Source organism: Manis pentadactyla, chromosome 1, assembly GCF_030020395.1.
Source record: "Manis pentadactyla isolate mManPen7 chromosome 1, mManPen7.hap1, whole genome shotgun sequence".
NCBI lineage: Eukaryota > Metazoa > Chordata > Mammalia > Pholidota > Manidae > Manis > Manis pentadactyla.
The window spans coordinates 186,709,577-186,721,286 of NC_080019.1; the positions used below are offsets into that span (position 1 = coordinate 186,709,577).

An 11,710-nucleotide genomic window follows, 5' to 3' on the forward strand; every position below is an offset into this window, starting at 1 on the left:
CCTGAGGGTCATTAGAATAGGGTGAGCTATTAATGTACAGCTGAGTACCATTTTAAAACTTGTTTTTAAAAATGCTTCTCTGCTTTCCACCTGGCAGCAGAATGGAGCCTGGGTCAGTCCCCCATGTCACAGTTGGGAGCGATACCTCAGGCTCCTCTAATTTAGTAATAGTTTTTCCAGGGGAAGTCACTTCCCATGTCAGTTGTCCCCCAGCTGATATGAACTAGGAAGCGGGAGAAGTTGACCAGATGCCCTGATGCCCCTTGGGCCAAGTCAGGATGGTTTGCAATATTCAGGCAAGAGCTGAGGATGGGAGAATGGTAAAGATAATCACCCAACATGATGGTAAATAATCACAGTGTGTTTTCTGGAGCATCTTCCAGATGGAGGCTTCTATCCTCACTCACCACCTGGGTAGGAGGTTTGGAGGGAGTTGGTTAGAAGGCCTGGAATTCATTCTCAGCTATGCATTTGCTTTGGTCTCTTGGAGGCCCCCTACTTTTTCTCAGCTTTGTATTTCACATGCTCACCTTGAGACCTTCATCAGCTCTGTGGGAAAGGCAAGTTTGGTGTTGTGAAAAATTCTTTCTGTATCCTTAGCATCGAAAAGGGGAAAAATGTCACACGTGCAGAAGGAAACAGCAGGAGTGGATGCTTATCTAGACCCTTGCTAGGAAGGGCCGGCATTGTCCTGAGCTATAGTGTCAGTCACCCTCTGCCAGAACCCCTTCAGTTTCTTCCTCTGGGCTGTATGTGCTAGTTCATGGCTGTCCTTCCACTAGATGGGGCTGAACTGAGACCGAGAGAGATTTCTGGAAATGTGCAGGAGAGAAAACTACAAAGTAAACAGTAGTCCAAATTTCAGTCTTGGGCTTGTGCTTATTTTGTAAAAGGATAGCCCAGATTGGCTTTGACTGATTTTACCAGGTCTGATTTTCTGCAGTGAGGCGGGACTGGCTTCAGAATGAGTGTGTGTAAGAACTCAAAGTAGTGAAGGAGGTTTTTCTTGCTAGTTTTGACCCTTCTTTCTCTGTTCTCATTTACTTTAAAATGTGAATAGGTGCTTGTAGAAGGTATCTGTTGGCCTACATATAAGATGCCCTTCTATTTACGGGTAAGCAGAATGATAAAAATAACTGGCTCTATGGTGAATCAGTGGAATTTTACTGACTCGTTCCCCAAATGTGTCTGCAGCTTACTCCAAGAGAGCTGGCACCCTCTCTAGAAGAGATTGATTCTCCTCTGTAGTTTTCCTGTTAGCTAACATTTCCGTGTTCTCGTGCTTTCCTTCCAGCTAAGTCCAGGCCAGCATCCTGACCCTATTCTGGTGTGTAGGTAGGTACTACACAACCGGTTGTCAAGGCAGGGCTGCTGTGGCCTTGGAGGTTTCTTTTTAGTGGCAGCACCCAAGATTTATAAGGATTCTGCAGCAGGTTTAGTGATTTTTAAAATTTAGGAGACCTAACAGATATAAAAAGAACTGGGGCATTTTCATGCAGAGGATTCCTTGTTCTAAGGTGAATAATTCACTGCTTTAGTGAAGCTTGAATCCAGCAAGGTTTAACTGATACAGTCTAGGAACTTAGATTCAAACGGTCTGTTTCCTATCTTCAAAAAGACTCAGAGATGCTTCATAGTTTCAAATCCTCTCATCTCTCTCTCCTCACCCCCCACCCACTGTGAGCCCGTGAGTGCTTCAGTGGAAATTTCCACTTCTCTGCTGGGAGGAAGGTGAGACTGTGAGTGAGTGTGTGACTGTGTCTGAGAAAAATACATACAGACAAAGGATACAACTCAAATTCAAGCAAGCACTTCTTACGGAAAGCTTGAATACAGGTCAAGACAAATGTGAAATAAAAAACAAATACAACTTTTACATTTAGGAGCATTGCAGAAAGCCACATTATTTCCCTCAGTAACTTGGGGGTCGGTAAGATGGGGGCTGGCAGCCTGGGTCTTCTTCGTGGACAGTAGGAGACTGGTACTGGGGCTGCAACCTTGAAGAGGACAATCAGAAGGACACTGAGAGCTGCTGGCTCCTTCATGATAGTGCAGCTGTGGATGGAGTGTTCTTTGTGGCATTGTTTTCCAGCATCGGGCTCAGTCTCTTCTGGGCTCAGTCTCTTCTGGGAAAGCGATTTTTCTGGCTTGTTTTAGGTCTGTGGGGTTTCAGTCATGGTAGTGGAGAGTTTTGTAGTGTAAGAGTAACTTAAGAAATACAAAGGAGGGTGAATCAGTACCTTGAGTACCACGTGGGCAGTTTCCACCTGTGAAATAGCACACTCTTCCTCCAAATTTTGATTGGATCTGTGATAAGTTCATGAATCTTTCTTTTGCACTTAGTCTGCTTGCCCAGTATCAATCATCTCTTTCCACCTCTGCAGAGTTTGTGCTGTGTAAAAGTTAAGTGCTTTTCTGTAGAAAAGAGAGATGCTTGAGTAAAGCTGCTTTCTTCCTTGTAGATGAAGTGATTCTATGATTAGAATCACACACAGAAAAGCACACCTTTAAATGTAAACATTGCTGGGCTTTGTGTTTAAGGTGATGATAATGCTTACATCATCCCTGTGCAGAACAGTTTCACTGGTGCCTCTGAGCACATTGTTGAAGGTGCTGGGAATGTATAATACAATTAGATTTTAGTTGGTTAAGCTGGATTTTTCCAAAATGATCTCTCCATTTTTCAAATTTAATCATTGATTGGAGTAAAAGTGGAGAATGGAAAATTGGCGATTTGGAAAACTTTTTTTCTTTTTGGAATGTCAGATTTTGGGTATGTTTGGACAGTTGCAGTTGCAGTCATAATTCTGAACTGTTCTAGCTTGAGTTGAAGAGATTATCAAGAGGATGGTGATAAGAAAGTCTACATGTATTGTGACTTAGGTCTTATGATTCTGCCTAGCTTGGTTAGGGGCAGAAGGAAAAATTGCTATCTCGTGGTTATGAATCCTCTTGATCCTCCCATCTCATAGGGTCAGACGAAGGTGGGGCAGAGGGCTCTCAGGTTCCTCTGGAAATATTGAGCCCTTCTTTGGCCCCATTTCCTTCAACAGCAGCTCATCTAAATTTCTGAATGGCTTCTCCATGGCAGTCTTGAGCAGGATGTAGGGAGTGGATATTGAGGGTGTCCAAGGTAATTTTTTCAACCTAACTTGCATTTTTACAGGTCTGTAATGTTCTGTCATGGGAAAGAGGTCCTAACAGGCACTGGAAAGTACCCAGACCTACAGCTCCAGATAGGCTGTTTCTAGGCTGCACTCTCTTAGTGTGTGAAAATGGAAATGCAGGGTGGCACTAGGTGCTGTATTTCATGTCTGTGAAAAGTCTCGTCATTCTGGAGGTCATCTTTGGTTAGGAATCAGGGGTCCTTGGCACCATGTCCTTTCCACATCCCCTGCAGGACCGGGAGGCTCAGGTGAGTAGTGAAGCCAGGGTTTCTGCTAGCATAGAGCCCCTCTGACTTCCCTCCTCAGCTGAGCTAAATGTTCCAGGAGGTAAGGCCATGTGTACATCATCTTTTTAGCCGCCTCCTGAAGTTTGCCCGTAGTAGTTGTTCATTGACCAGTTAAGTCTGCCCAAGATAAGTAGGTGAAAAGAAAGAACACGCAGGAGCCAGGAGCTGGTCATGGTGTTTCTGTGCGGAAGAGCCGTATGGCCTGCTGACCTGTGTACTGAATCACCAAGGCAGATGGTGATGGAGTTCGGTTCCCTCATGGTGGGGAGAGACAGTTTGTGCCTTGGGAAGGAGAGAGCTCATTTAATCTTCACAAAGGGCCTATAAGGTAAGGGCTGTTAGGAAGGGAGGTTTAAAGTTCAGCTTTCATCTGGGAGTGGTGAAGACAGTAAGGTCTACCCATCTCTAAGCCACTTCCCCCTTCTCTGTTTTGGAGGTGTTGCCTTTTTGTGGAAATTTCCATAGTGTAATAAGGAGCATGGGAGTAGAAGCAGTCTTTGCCCATAGGCACAGATCAGCAGGATGATAAGCATGGAATGACTGTCACAGCTTTGGACCTATTTGCATTTTGGCCAGTGCTTTTGTTTGGGTTTGATTGCTAGAGGAGTGTCATTGCTGGTGGAGGAAAGGCAGAGGAGGTAAAAGAAGGTAAAGACTAGAAGGGCGTTGGTAATAATGGAGCCTCCAGAAGCCAAGCACCAGCACAGTTTTAGGATTTCCAGGTATTTTTCTAGGACTTCTCTTTATTATTGATAAGCCTCCCAAATGCTGGTTGCTAAGTAGCAAGAGATGTGTTTGATAGAGTGGGGAACTGTAGGGTCTGGAGTCTGGAACCCGCCTCTCCCCGGTGACCTGGAGCCAATCAGTCCCCTCATTAGCACCATGAAGGGGTTGACCTCCATTGTCTTCATGGTCCTTTCTAGCACTCACGTTCTGTTAATCTGTAACCCATTGGTCCCAAAGCTGTCTGTGGCTTCTTGGGACCTGAAGTCAAAAGACCTGCTCTTTTAGAGTCTGGGCTGAGTGATCTTGAGCTAACGACTTAACCACCATAAAACTCAGAGGAGGCAAAGTGTAGGAAACCACTTTGAAGAAGGCTGCTGGACCCAAACCAGTAACACTTCTTCCATTTCCTGAACTTCCGCATGGAGGGGCGCTTCCCCTTCCCCATCCTCCTCTTCCTCAGAAGCTGTTTAAAAGCTGTGAAAGCACTTTGAAAATTACAAAGTTCTGTGTAGGAGATTTTCCTTTTAATTTCTGAAATAGGAGGTTTCTGATAAATCTAGCCTCTAGTTTCCATCCTTGGGTATCTTTTTTATCCTTGTCACAAAATGGTACCCAAAACCTTGGGTGTATTTCTTAGGATTAGTTGGTGAGTGCAGCGTATGGACAGGACTGTTCAGGAAGACTTGCATGAGAGTTGATTTGTGGGCAGTTAAATTGGTTGTTGGCAACTATAAATACACTTCCTCTTAGAAACATGTTTAGACTCTGAGGCCAGCCCACAAAAATGCCTCTGTGGTGTAGTTCAATGGAAAATGGAAGATGACAATGTTTGCTGAATCCCAGATACAGTATTTGAATTAATTTTAATATTTGACCTAAAGAAGAGCAGGCTTAACTCATGAGAGCAGCAGGCACCTGTGGACTTTCTGAGGATGGGGCTGAGAGCTTGCAGGGCTGGCAGTGGTGATCCTGGGCTGCCGAGTGCCCAGAGCATGTCAGGCCCTTGCTAAACACTTCCTGCCATGCTACCTGACGTTAACACATGGCATTTCACCTGTGCACTGCCTCAGGCTCTCAGCACAGGGCTTCAAGTGTGATAAAGCAAAAGAGGAAGATTCTTCTAGGGACAAAGTAGTCTTGCCTAGTAGACAAAAGGCAAGGAAAGAGGACGGAGCTCAGAGAGAAAGTCTTGTGTTTAAAGAAAAACCTGCTCTAGAATTAAGTATGGTGGGAATGTTGACAGACAGAGAGTAAGGTCATAACTTGTCCATAGTAGTTTGGAAGGACATCTTGATACATACTGAATGAAAGAACAAATGGGTGTAAGAGGGGAAGAAAGAAATGCAGAGTTCCCTGCCCTGGTTATCAGGCAGCTATAAATATTTGGGGCTTTGGGGGAGTTTGGGTAAAGGACTGGGGATTGGCAAGGAGAAGGTAATTTAAGGTTGATCACATTAACTTTTTAGGTTATAGTCCAGAACCTTATTCAAGGTTAAGTAATCAATAATTAAACGTTGAACAAATGAGCAGTTCTAAGTTGGGTGACTGCAACCTTAGTGCCTTTTATGTGGAATAGAAATAAACAAATGGAATGAAACCTTGGAAAATGTGGCCAGGTTGGTGTGTCGTTTTCAGAGTAAACCCCAGCAGTGATCTCATCAGTGAGCAAATGTGAAAGTCACTGCCTCAGGAAGTTTGCCAGATAGTAGGGTTCAGACAATTTTTATTTCATTTTTCCAGAAACCTTGGGAGTCTTCATTAGCTACATATAATTGCTCCCTCATCACTACAACCCCATATCAAGTCATTCACCAAGTTCTGACTGTTCAGATTCCTACATACCATTTTTAAATCAACAGCTTTTTAGAGATATAATTGACAACACAATAAACTGCACATATTAAGTGTACAATATAATAAGATTTGTTGTATGTACATACCTATGAAGTCACCACAGTCAAGTTCCCTCTTGGCTTTGTGATTCTTCTCTCCTCATATCTGCTTTCTCTCAGTATAGATGAGTTTATATTTTGTAGAATCTAATTATTTAAATGAAATCAGATAGTGTGTATTCTTTTTCACTGTAGTTTCTTTCATTCAGCAAAATTATTATGAGAGCCACCAATAATATCAATAATTTATCCTTTTTATTTCTGAGTGGTATGCCGTTGTATGGATATACTACAGTTTACTTAACAGTTTACGTGTTGATGGAAATTTGTATTATTCCCAGTTTTGTGTCATTACAAATAAAACTGCTATGAACATTCATGTACAGATTGTATGGATTCATGCTTTACTCTTCTTGGGTAAATACTGAGGAGTAGAATGGCTTGATCATGATGGAAATGTGTGTTTAACTTTTAAGAAAATGCCAAACTGTTTTCCAAAGTGGTTGTATCATTTTGCATTCCCTCTGGTAGTGTATGAGAATGCCAGTTCCTCTGTATCTTCCCCACAGTTGGTAAGGTCATCAGACTTTTTTAATTTTAGCCATTTCAGTAGGTAGCTCTTTGTGGTTTTAATTTGCATTTCCCTAATTATTTAATGGTGTTAAGCATCTTTTTCATGTGTTATTTTGTCATTGTAAATCTTTCTTTAGTGAAATGCCCATTAAATTTTATGCCTATTTTTTTTAATTGGGGTTTTTTGTTTTTAAATTAGATTTTGAGAGTTCTTTATATTCGAGAAACAAGTCTTTTATCAGACATGTGATTTGTAAATTCCAGTCTGTCTTTTTATTATCTTAACACCATTCTTCAAAAAGAATTTTTAATTTTGTTGAAGTCTCATTTTTCAAACTTTTCTTTTATGGGTTGTGCTTTTGGTGTCATGTGTAAGGAATTTTTGCATAACCCATAGTCACAAAGGTTTCCTCCTGTGTTTTCTTCTAGTTTTATAGCTTTATGTTTTATATTTAGATCCATGTTCCATTTTGAGTTAATTTTTGTATGTGATACAAGTATGGATCAAAGTTCATTTTTTTGTATGGTTATCAAATTGTTCCAGCAACCTTTGTTGAAAATCTATCCTTTCTCTATGGAATTGCCTTTGCACCTTTGTCAAAGATCTTTTGCGCATTTATGTATGGACTATTCCTAGACTCTATTCTATTGATCTATTTGTGTATTTTTGTACAAGTACCATATTGTCTTGATTATCACAACATTGTAATAAATCTTGAAATCGGGTAGTGCTAGTCCTTCTTATTCTTTATCAACATTGTTTTGGCTGTTCTAGGTCCTTTGAATTTCCATATGTACCTTAGAATCAGTTTGTCAATTTCTAACAAAGTTGGCTAGGATTTTGATTGGGATTTTGAATTTATACATCAATTTTAGAGAATTGACATGTAAATAAACTCAAATCTTCCTACACATGTACAAAGTATACATCTCCATTTCTGTGGCTTTTCTTATAATTTCTTTTGTGTTTTGTGGTTTTTAATGTATAGATCTTTAACACATTCGGTCAGATTTATCCCTAAATAAGGATAAATCTGTCAATGTAAATCTGTCATTGTTAAATTTCATATTTAACTTCAAGGTGTGATTACTTGTAGCTAGTATGTAGAAGTACAGTTGATTTTTGTATCTTGAGACCTTGCTAATAACCTCACTTACTCTAGTATCTTTGTTATAAATTTCTTCAGATTTTTCTACATATACAATCATGTCCTCTGCAAATAAAGACAGTTTTACTTCTTCCTTACCAATCTGTATGCCTTCTATTTATTTATTTATTTATTTCTTGCCTGCTGCGCTGTCAAGAACCACCAGTAAAATGTTGAATAGAAATGGTGAGAGCAGACATCCTTGTTTATTCCCAACCCCAGGGGAAAAGCATTTAGGTTTTACAAAGATGTCCTTTATAAAAAGGTTCAGGAAGTTCCCTTCTATTCTTAGTTTGCTGAGAGTTTTTTTAGGAATGGATATGGGATTTTGTTAATGCTTTTTTTTTTGCATCTATTGGAATGATCACATGATTTTTCTTTAGTTTGTTAATATGGTGATTTACATTGATTTTTTTTCAAATGTTAGAACAACTATGTGTTCTTGTGATAAACCCTACCTGGACATGATGTACTGTGCTTTTGATATATTGTAGTCAAATTTGTTTAAAAAAATTTTTTAGAATTTTTTTCCCTTATGTTCATAAGGGATATTGTTTTTTCTTTTTCCTTGTATGTCTTTGTCTATTGATGCTAACTTCATAGAACAAGTTGAGAAGAGTTTTTTCCTATTTTCTGGATGAGTTTGTGTCAGAATTGGTATTTTTTTCTTAAACATTTGTAGAATTCACCAGTGAAGCCACTTGGGCCTGTATTTTTGTTGTTTTATTTTTTTTTTTATGGGAAGGTTTTTTAACTGCAAATTTAATTTCTTTAATAGGATACAGAGCTATTCAGGTATTTATTTCTTATGGAATGTTGTTTTGGTGGTTTGTATTTTTCGAGGAATTTCATGTAAGTTGTCAAATTTGTTGCAAAAATTGATTGTAATCCCTTACCATCCTTTTAACATCTGTAAGATTTGTAGTCATTTTACCTCTCATTCCTGAATATTACTAGTCTCTTATTTCTTTCTACTGATCATTCTGCCTAGAGGGTTATCACTTTATTGATCTCAGTGCACTAGTATTTGGGTTCAGTAATGTTCTCTGTTGTTTCACTGTCTTCTGTTTCAGGGATTTCTGCTCTGATCTTTATTGTAGTCTTTTACTTTGCATTTAATTTGCTCTTTTTCCAGTTTCTTATGGTGAAAGCTGAGATCATTAATTTGATGTCTTTCTTCTTTCTTATATAATTTTTATCTTACATATTTCCTGCTAAGTACTGCATTAATGGTATCCCCCAAATTTTGATATGTTGTTTTCATTTTCATTCATTACACAGTATTTTGCAATGTCCTTTTTGACTTCTTGATCTATACATTGTTTGGATGTATGCTTACTTTCCAAGTATTTGGGGATTTTCCAAGGCTTTTTTATATGACTTGAATACCTGTAGATTTATTGAGACTTGTTTTATGGTCCAGAATATGGTCAACCTTGGTAAGTGTTCTGTGTGCACTTGAGAACAACATGTATCCTGCTTTTGTTGGGTGAACGTTCTATAAATGTCAGTTCCGGTTGGTTGATATTGGTGTTCACTTTTTCTATATCCTTGCTGATTTTCTGTATACTAGTTTTGTCCATTACTAGGAGAATGTTAGAAGTCTTCAACTATAATTGTGGACTTGTCTATTTCTCTTTTCAGTTTTGTTTGTTTTTCTTCTTACATGTTGAAACTGTTATCTGGCACATGTACTTTTAGTATTGTTGTGTTACCTTGGTGAACCCATTTTTATATATTGTCTTTTTTTATGCCTGGTAATTTTCTCTGCTCTGAAATTCACTTTGTCTGATATAGCTATAGCCAGCTGAGCTTTCTTTTGATTGGTGTTTTTGCATGGTATGTGCTTTTCTGTCCTTGAATGACTTTCCCCCTAAGCTTAATTAAGAGTGAATGATCACCGGGAAGTTGTTTTATGAGTTTTGAACCCACTTTATATGGAATTACCCAAATGCCATCCTTTTTCTCATAACTTCCCTCCTTGCTGAATTTGTCCATTTTCTAGTCTGTCTCTCCTGCTTTTTGTGAGAATTCCACCTTTCACGTTAACACTACCACTGTCAAATATTTACTGTGGACAAGCTGCATGTTAGCCTCAGTTCAGGTGTTGGGGATATAGCAACAAAGTTGCTAGGGCAATTATGTTAGTGGAGTGAGACAGACAGTAAATGTATATGTACTCTATCAGTGATGATAAAGTGCTATGGGAAAAAATAATGTGTAAAGTAATGAGACTTGGTGGATGGGGCAAGGAGGATGTTGCTTTAGAAGTGGTCAAAGAAGGACCCTCCGACAAGGTGACACTTGGACAGGGACATAATGGAAGGGAGGGATGAGCTATGTGGAACTTGGGCAAAAAACATTTCCCACAGAAAGAACAGTGAGTGCAAAAGACCTAGGATGGGAATATGCTTGGGGGAGGAGTGTGGCTGGAACAAAATCAGTGATGTCATAAGGTCATCCTAAGCAGCTGGAACACTGCAGAATTCTGACATCCTGCACTGAAAACTGTCCCTTCACAACACAGGTCCAAACCAGACGGCATAAGGGAGGCTTAAACTTTCAGAACTGAGAGGAGGGGTGGGCAGGGAGTAAGGATGCTTCTTCCTTTGTGTAGTATCCAGCTGATGTTGCTGATCTTTTAAGACTAGTGAGCTATAGGAGAGGCCCATCTATATTAATCTGGTCTGAGTGGAGGAATGTTAAATTCTTCCCTTACTCATGATTCAGTTAATTTTATTTTCATTCCTTGTCAGTTCTTAAACATGCAGAATAGTCTTAGACAAGTCCCAGGCTGTTTTTATTCCTTTTCCTTGTTTGTGAGATATGGCTGATGGTATTTACTGTATCTCTTAGGTATATTGAGTTACTGGCCAAGTCCTTTGGAAAATTAGAAGATGACCTAATAGATGTTTTCACAGAAAAATACCTACTAATGGTTTGAATAATTATTCAGTCTTGTTGCACAGCAGATTGTGTGCTTGCACCCATAATTTTACCATCATTTCCATATTGCCCACCATATGTAATGTCACAGTACTTTTTTACTACCCTTCAAAATTGGTTTGTATTTGGATTTTCACAAGAGTGTAACGGGAAAGTCATAGGAAAAGGGAGATGGGACTTGCTACTATACTTCTGCTTAGCTGGTCAGCTAAGAGTTCTGTTTTGATAAAGGTATGTGTCTGTTTGTGTGTAGTTGATGTCTTTTTTTGAGGAGGAGTGAAATGAAAACATAGACCAATATGGTGGAAGTGTTATTTCAGAAAGCAGGAATTCACAGGTTTTTATTTTATTGCAGGTATTTCTTGTTGGATTTTTATGCACCAACAACAACTGTTGAAAGCATAATGGACCATTTGTCTCGAGACATTGATGTGATTAGACCGAATATTGTAAAACACCCTCTGACCCAGGAAGTAAAAGAGTGTGAAGGGATTGTCCCAATCCCACTTGAAGAAAAACTGTATTCCACGAAGAAGAGGAAGTGAGAAGATCCACCAGATTTTAGCTTTATACTTCACTCTCTTTTGAGTACCCTGGAATATAATTTACAAGCTTGAACTTTGTATGAGAGTGGGTTACAGGTACCATTTGATTTTCCTAAGGTATTTTTAGCTCTTGATCCCTTTGCAGTGAGAGGTGGGGGAATGGCTTGCTTAGAGCCACTTTGTAATCTGTGGTACCAGCACATCATTCTTGATTCTTCATTAGTGTAATGTCTTCGTCAGTTAGGACTTTTTGCCCAAGACAACACTCACATCGTTTTGAAGTGCAACCTTAGAAAAAAACTGTCTTGGATTTGTGAGCTGGTCATTCAGACTGTATGACCATGCAAAATAAAATTTTAAGACCTCTGTATTATATGAATAACTCTGAGTCAGAGTAATAAACGCAAATTTCAGAAACCTTGAGAA

At 39.4% G+C, this 11,710-nt stretch overlaps 1 protein-coding gene across 1 annotated transcript in view; it reads left to right on the plus strand.

Moving 5' to 3' along the window:
* MRPS6 (mitochondrial ribosomal protein S6) overlaps window positions 1-11,710 on the plus strand; it is a 65,592-nt gene extending 53,882 nt beyond the window's left edge. Inside the window, exon 3 of the mRNA XM_036880282.2 lies at window positions 11,095-11,710. Coding sequence (XP_036736177.2) covers window positions 11,095-11,284 — 190 coding nt within the window. The 3' untranslated portion in view covers window positions 11,285-11,710. The remainder of the gene's footprint in view (window positions 1-11,094) is intronic.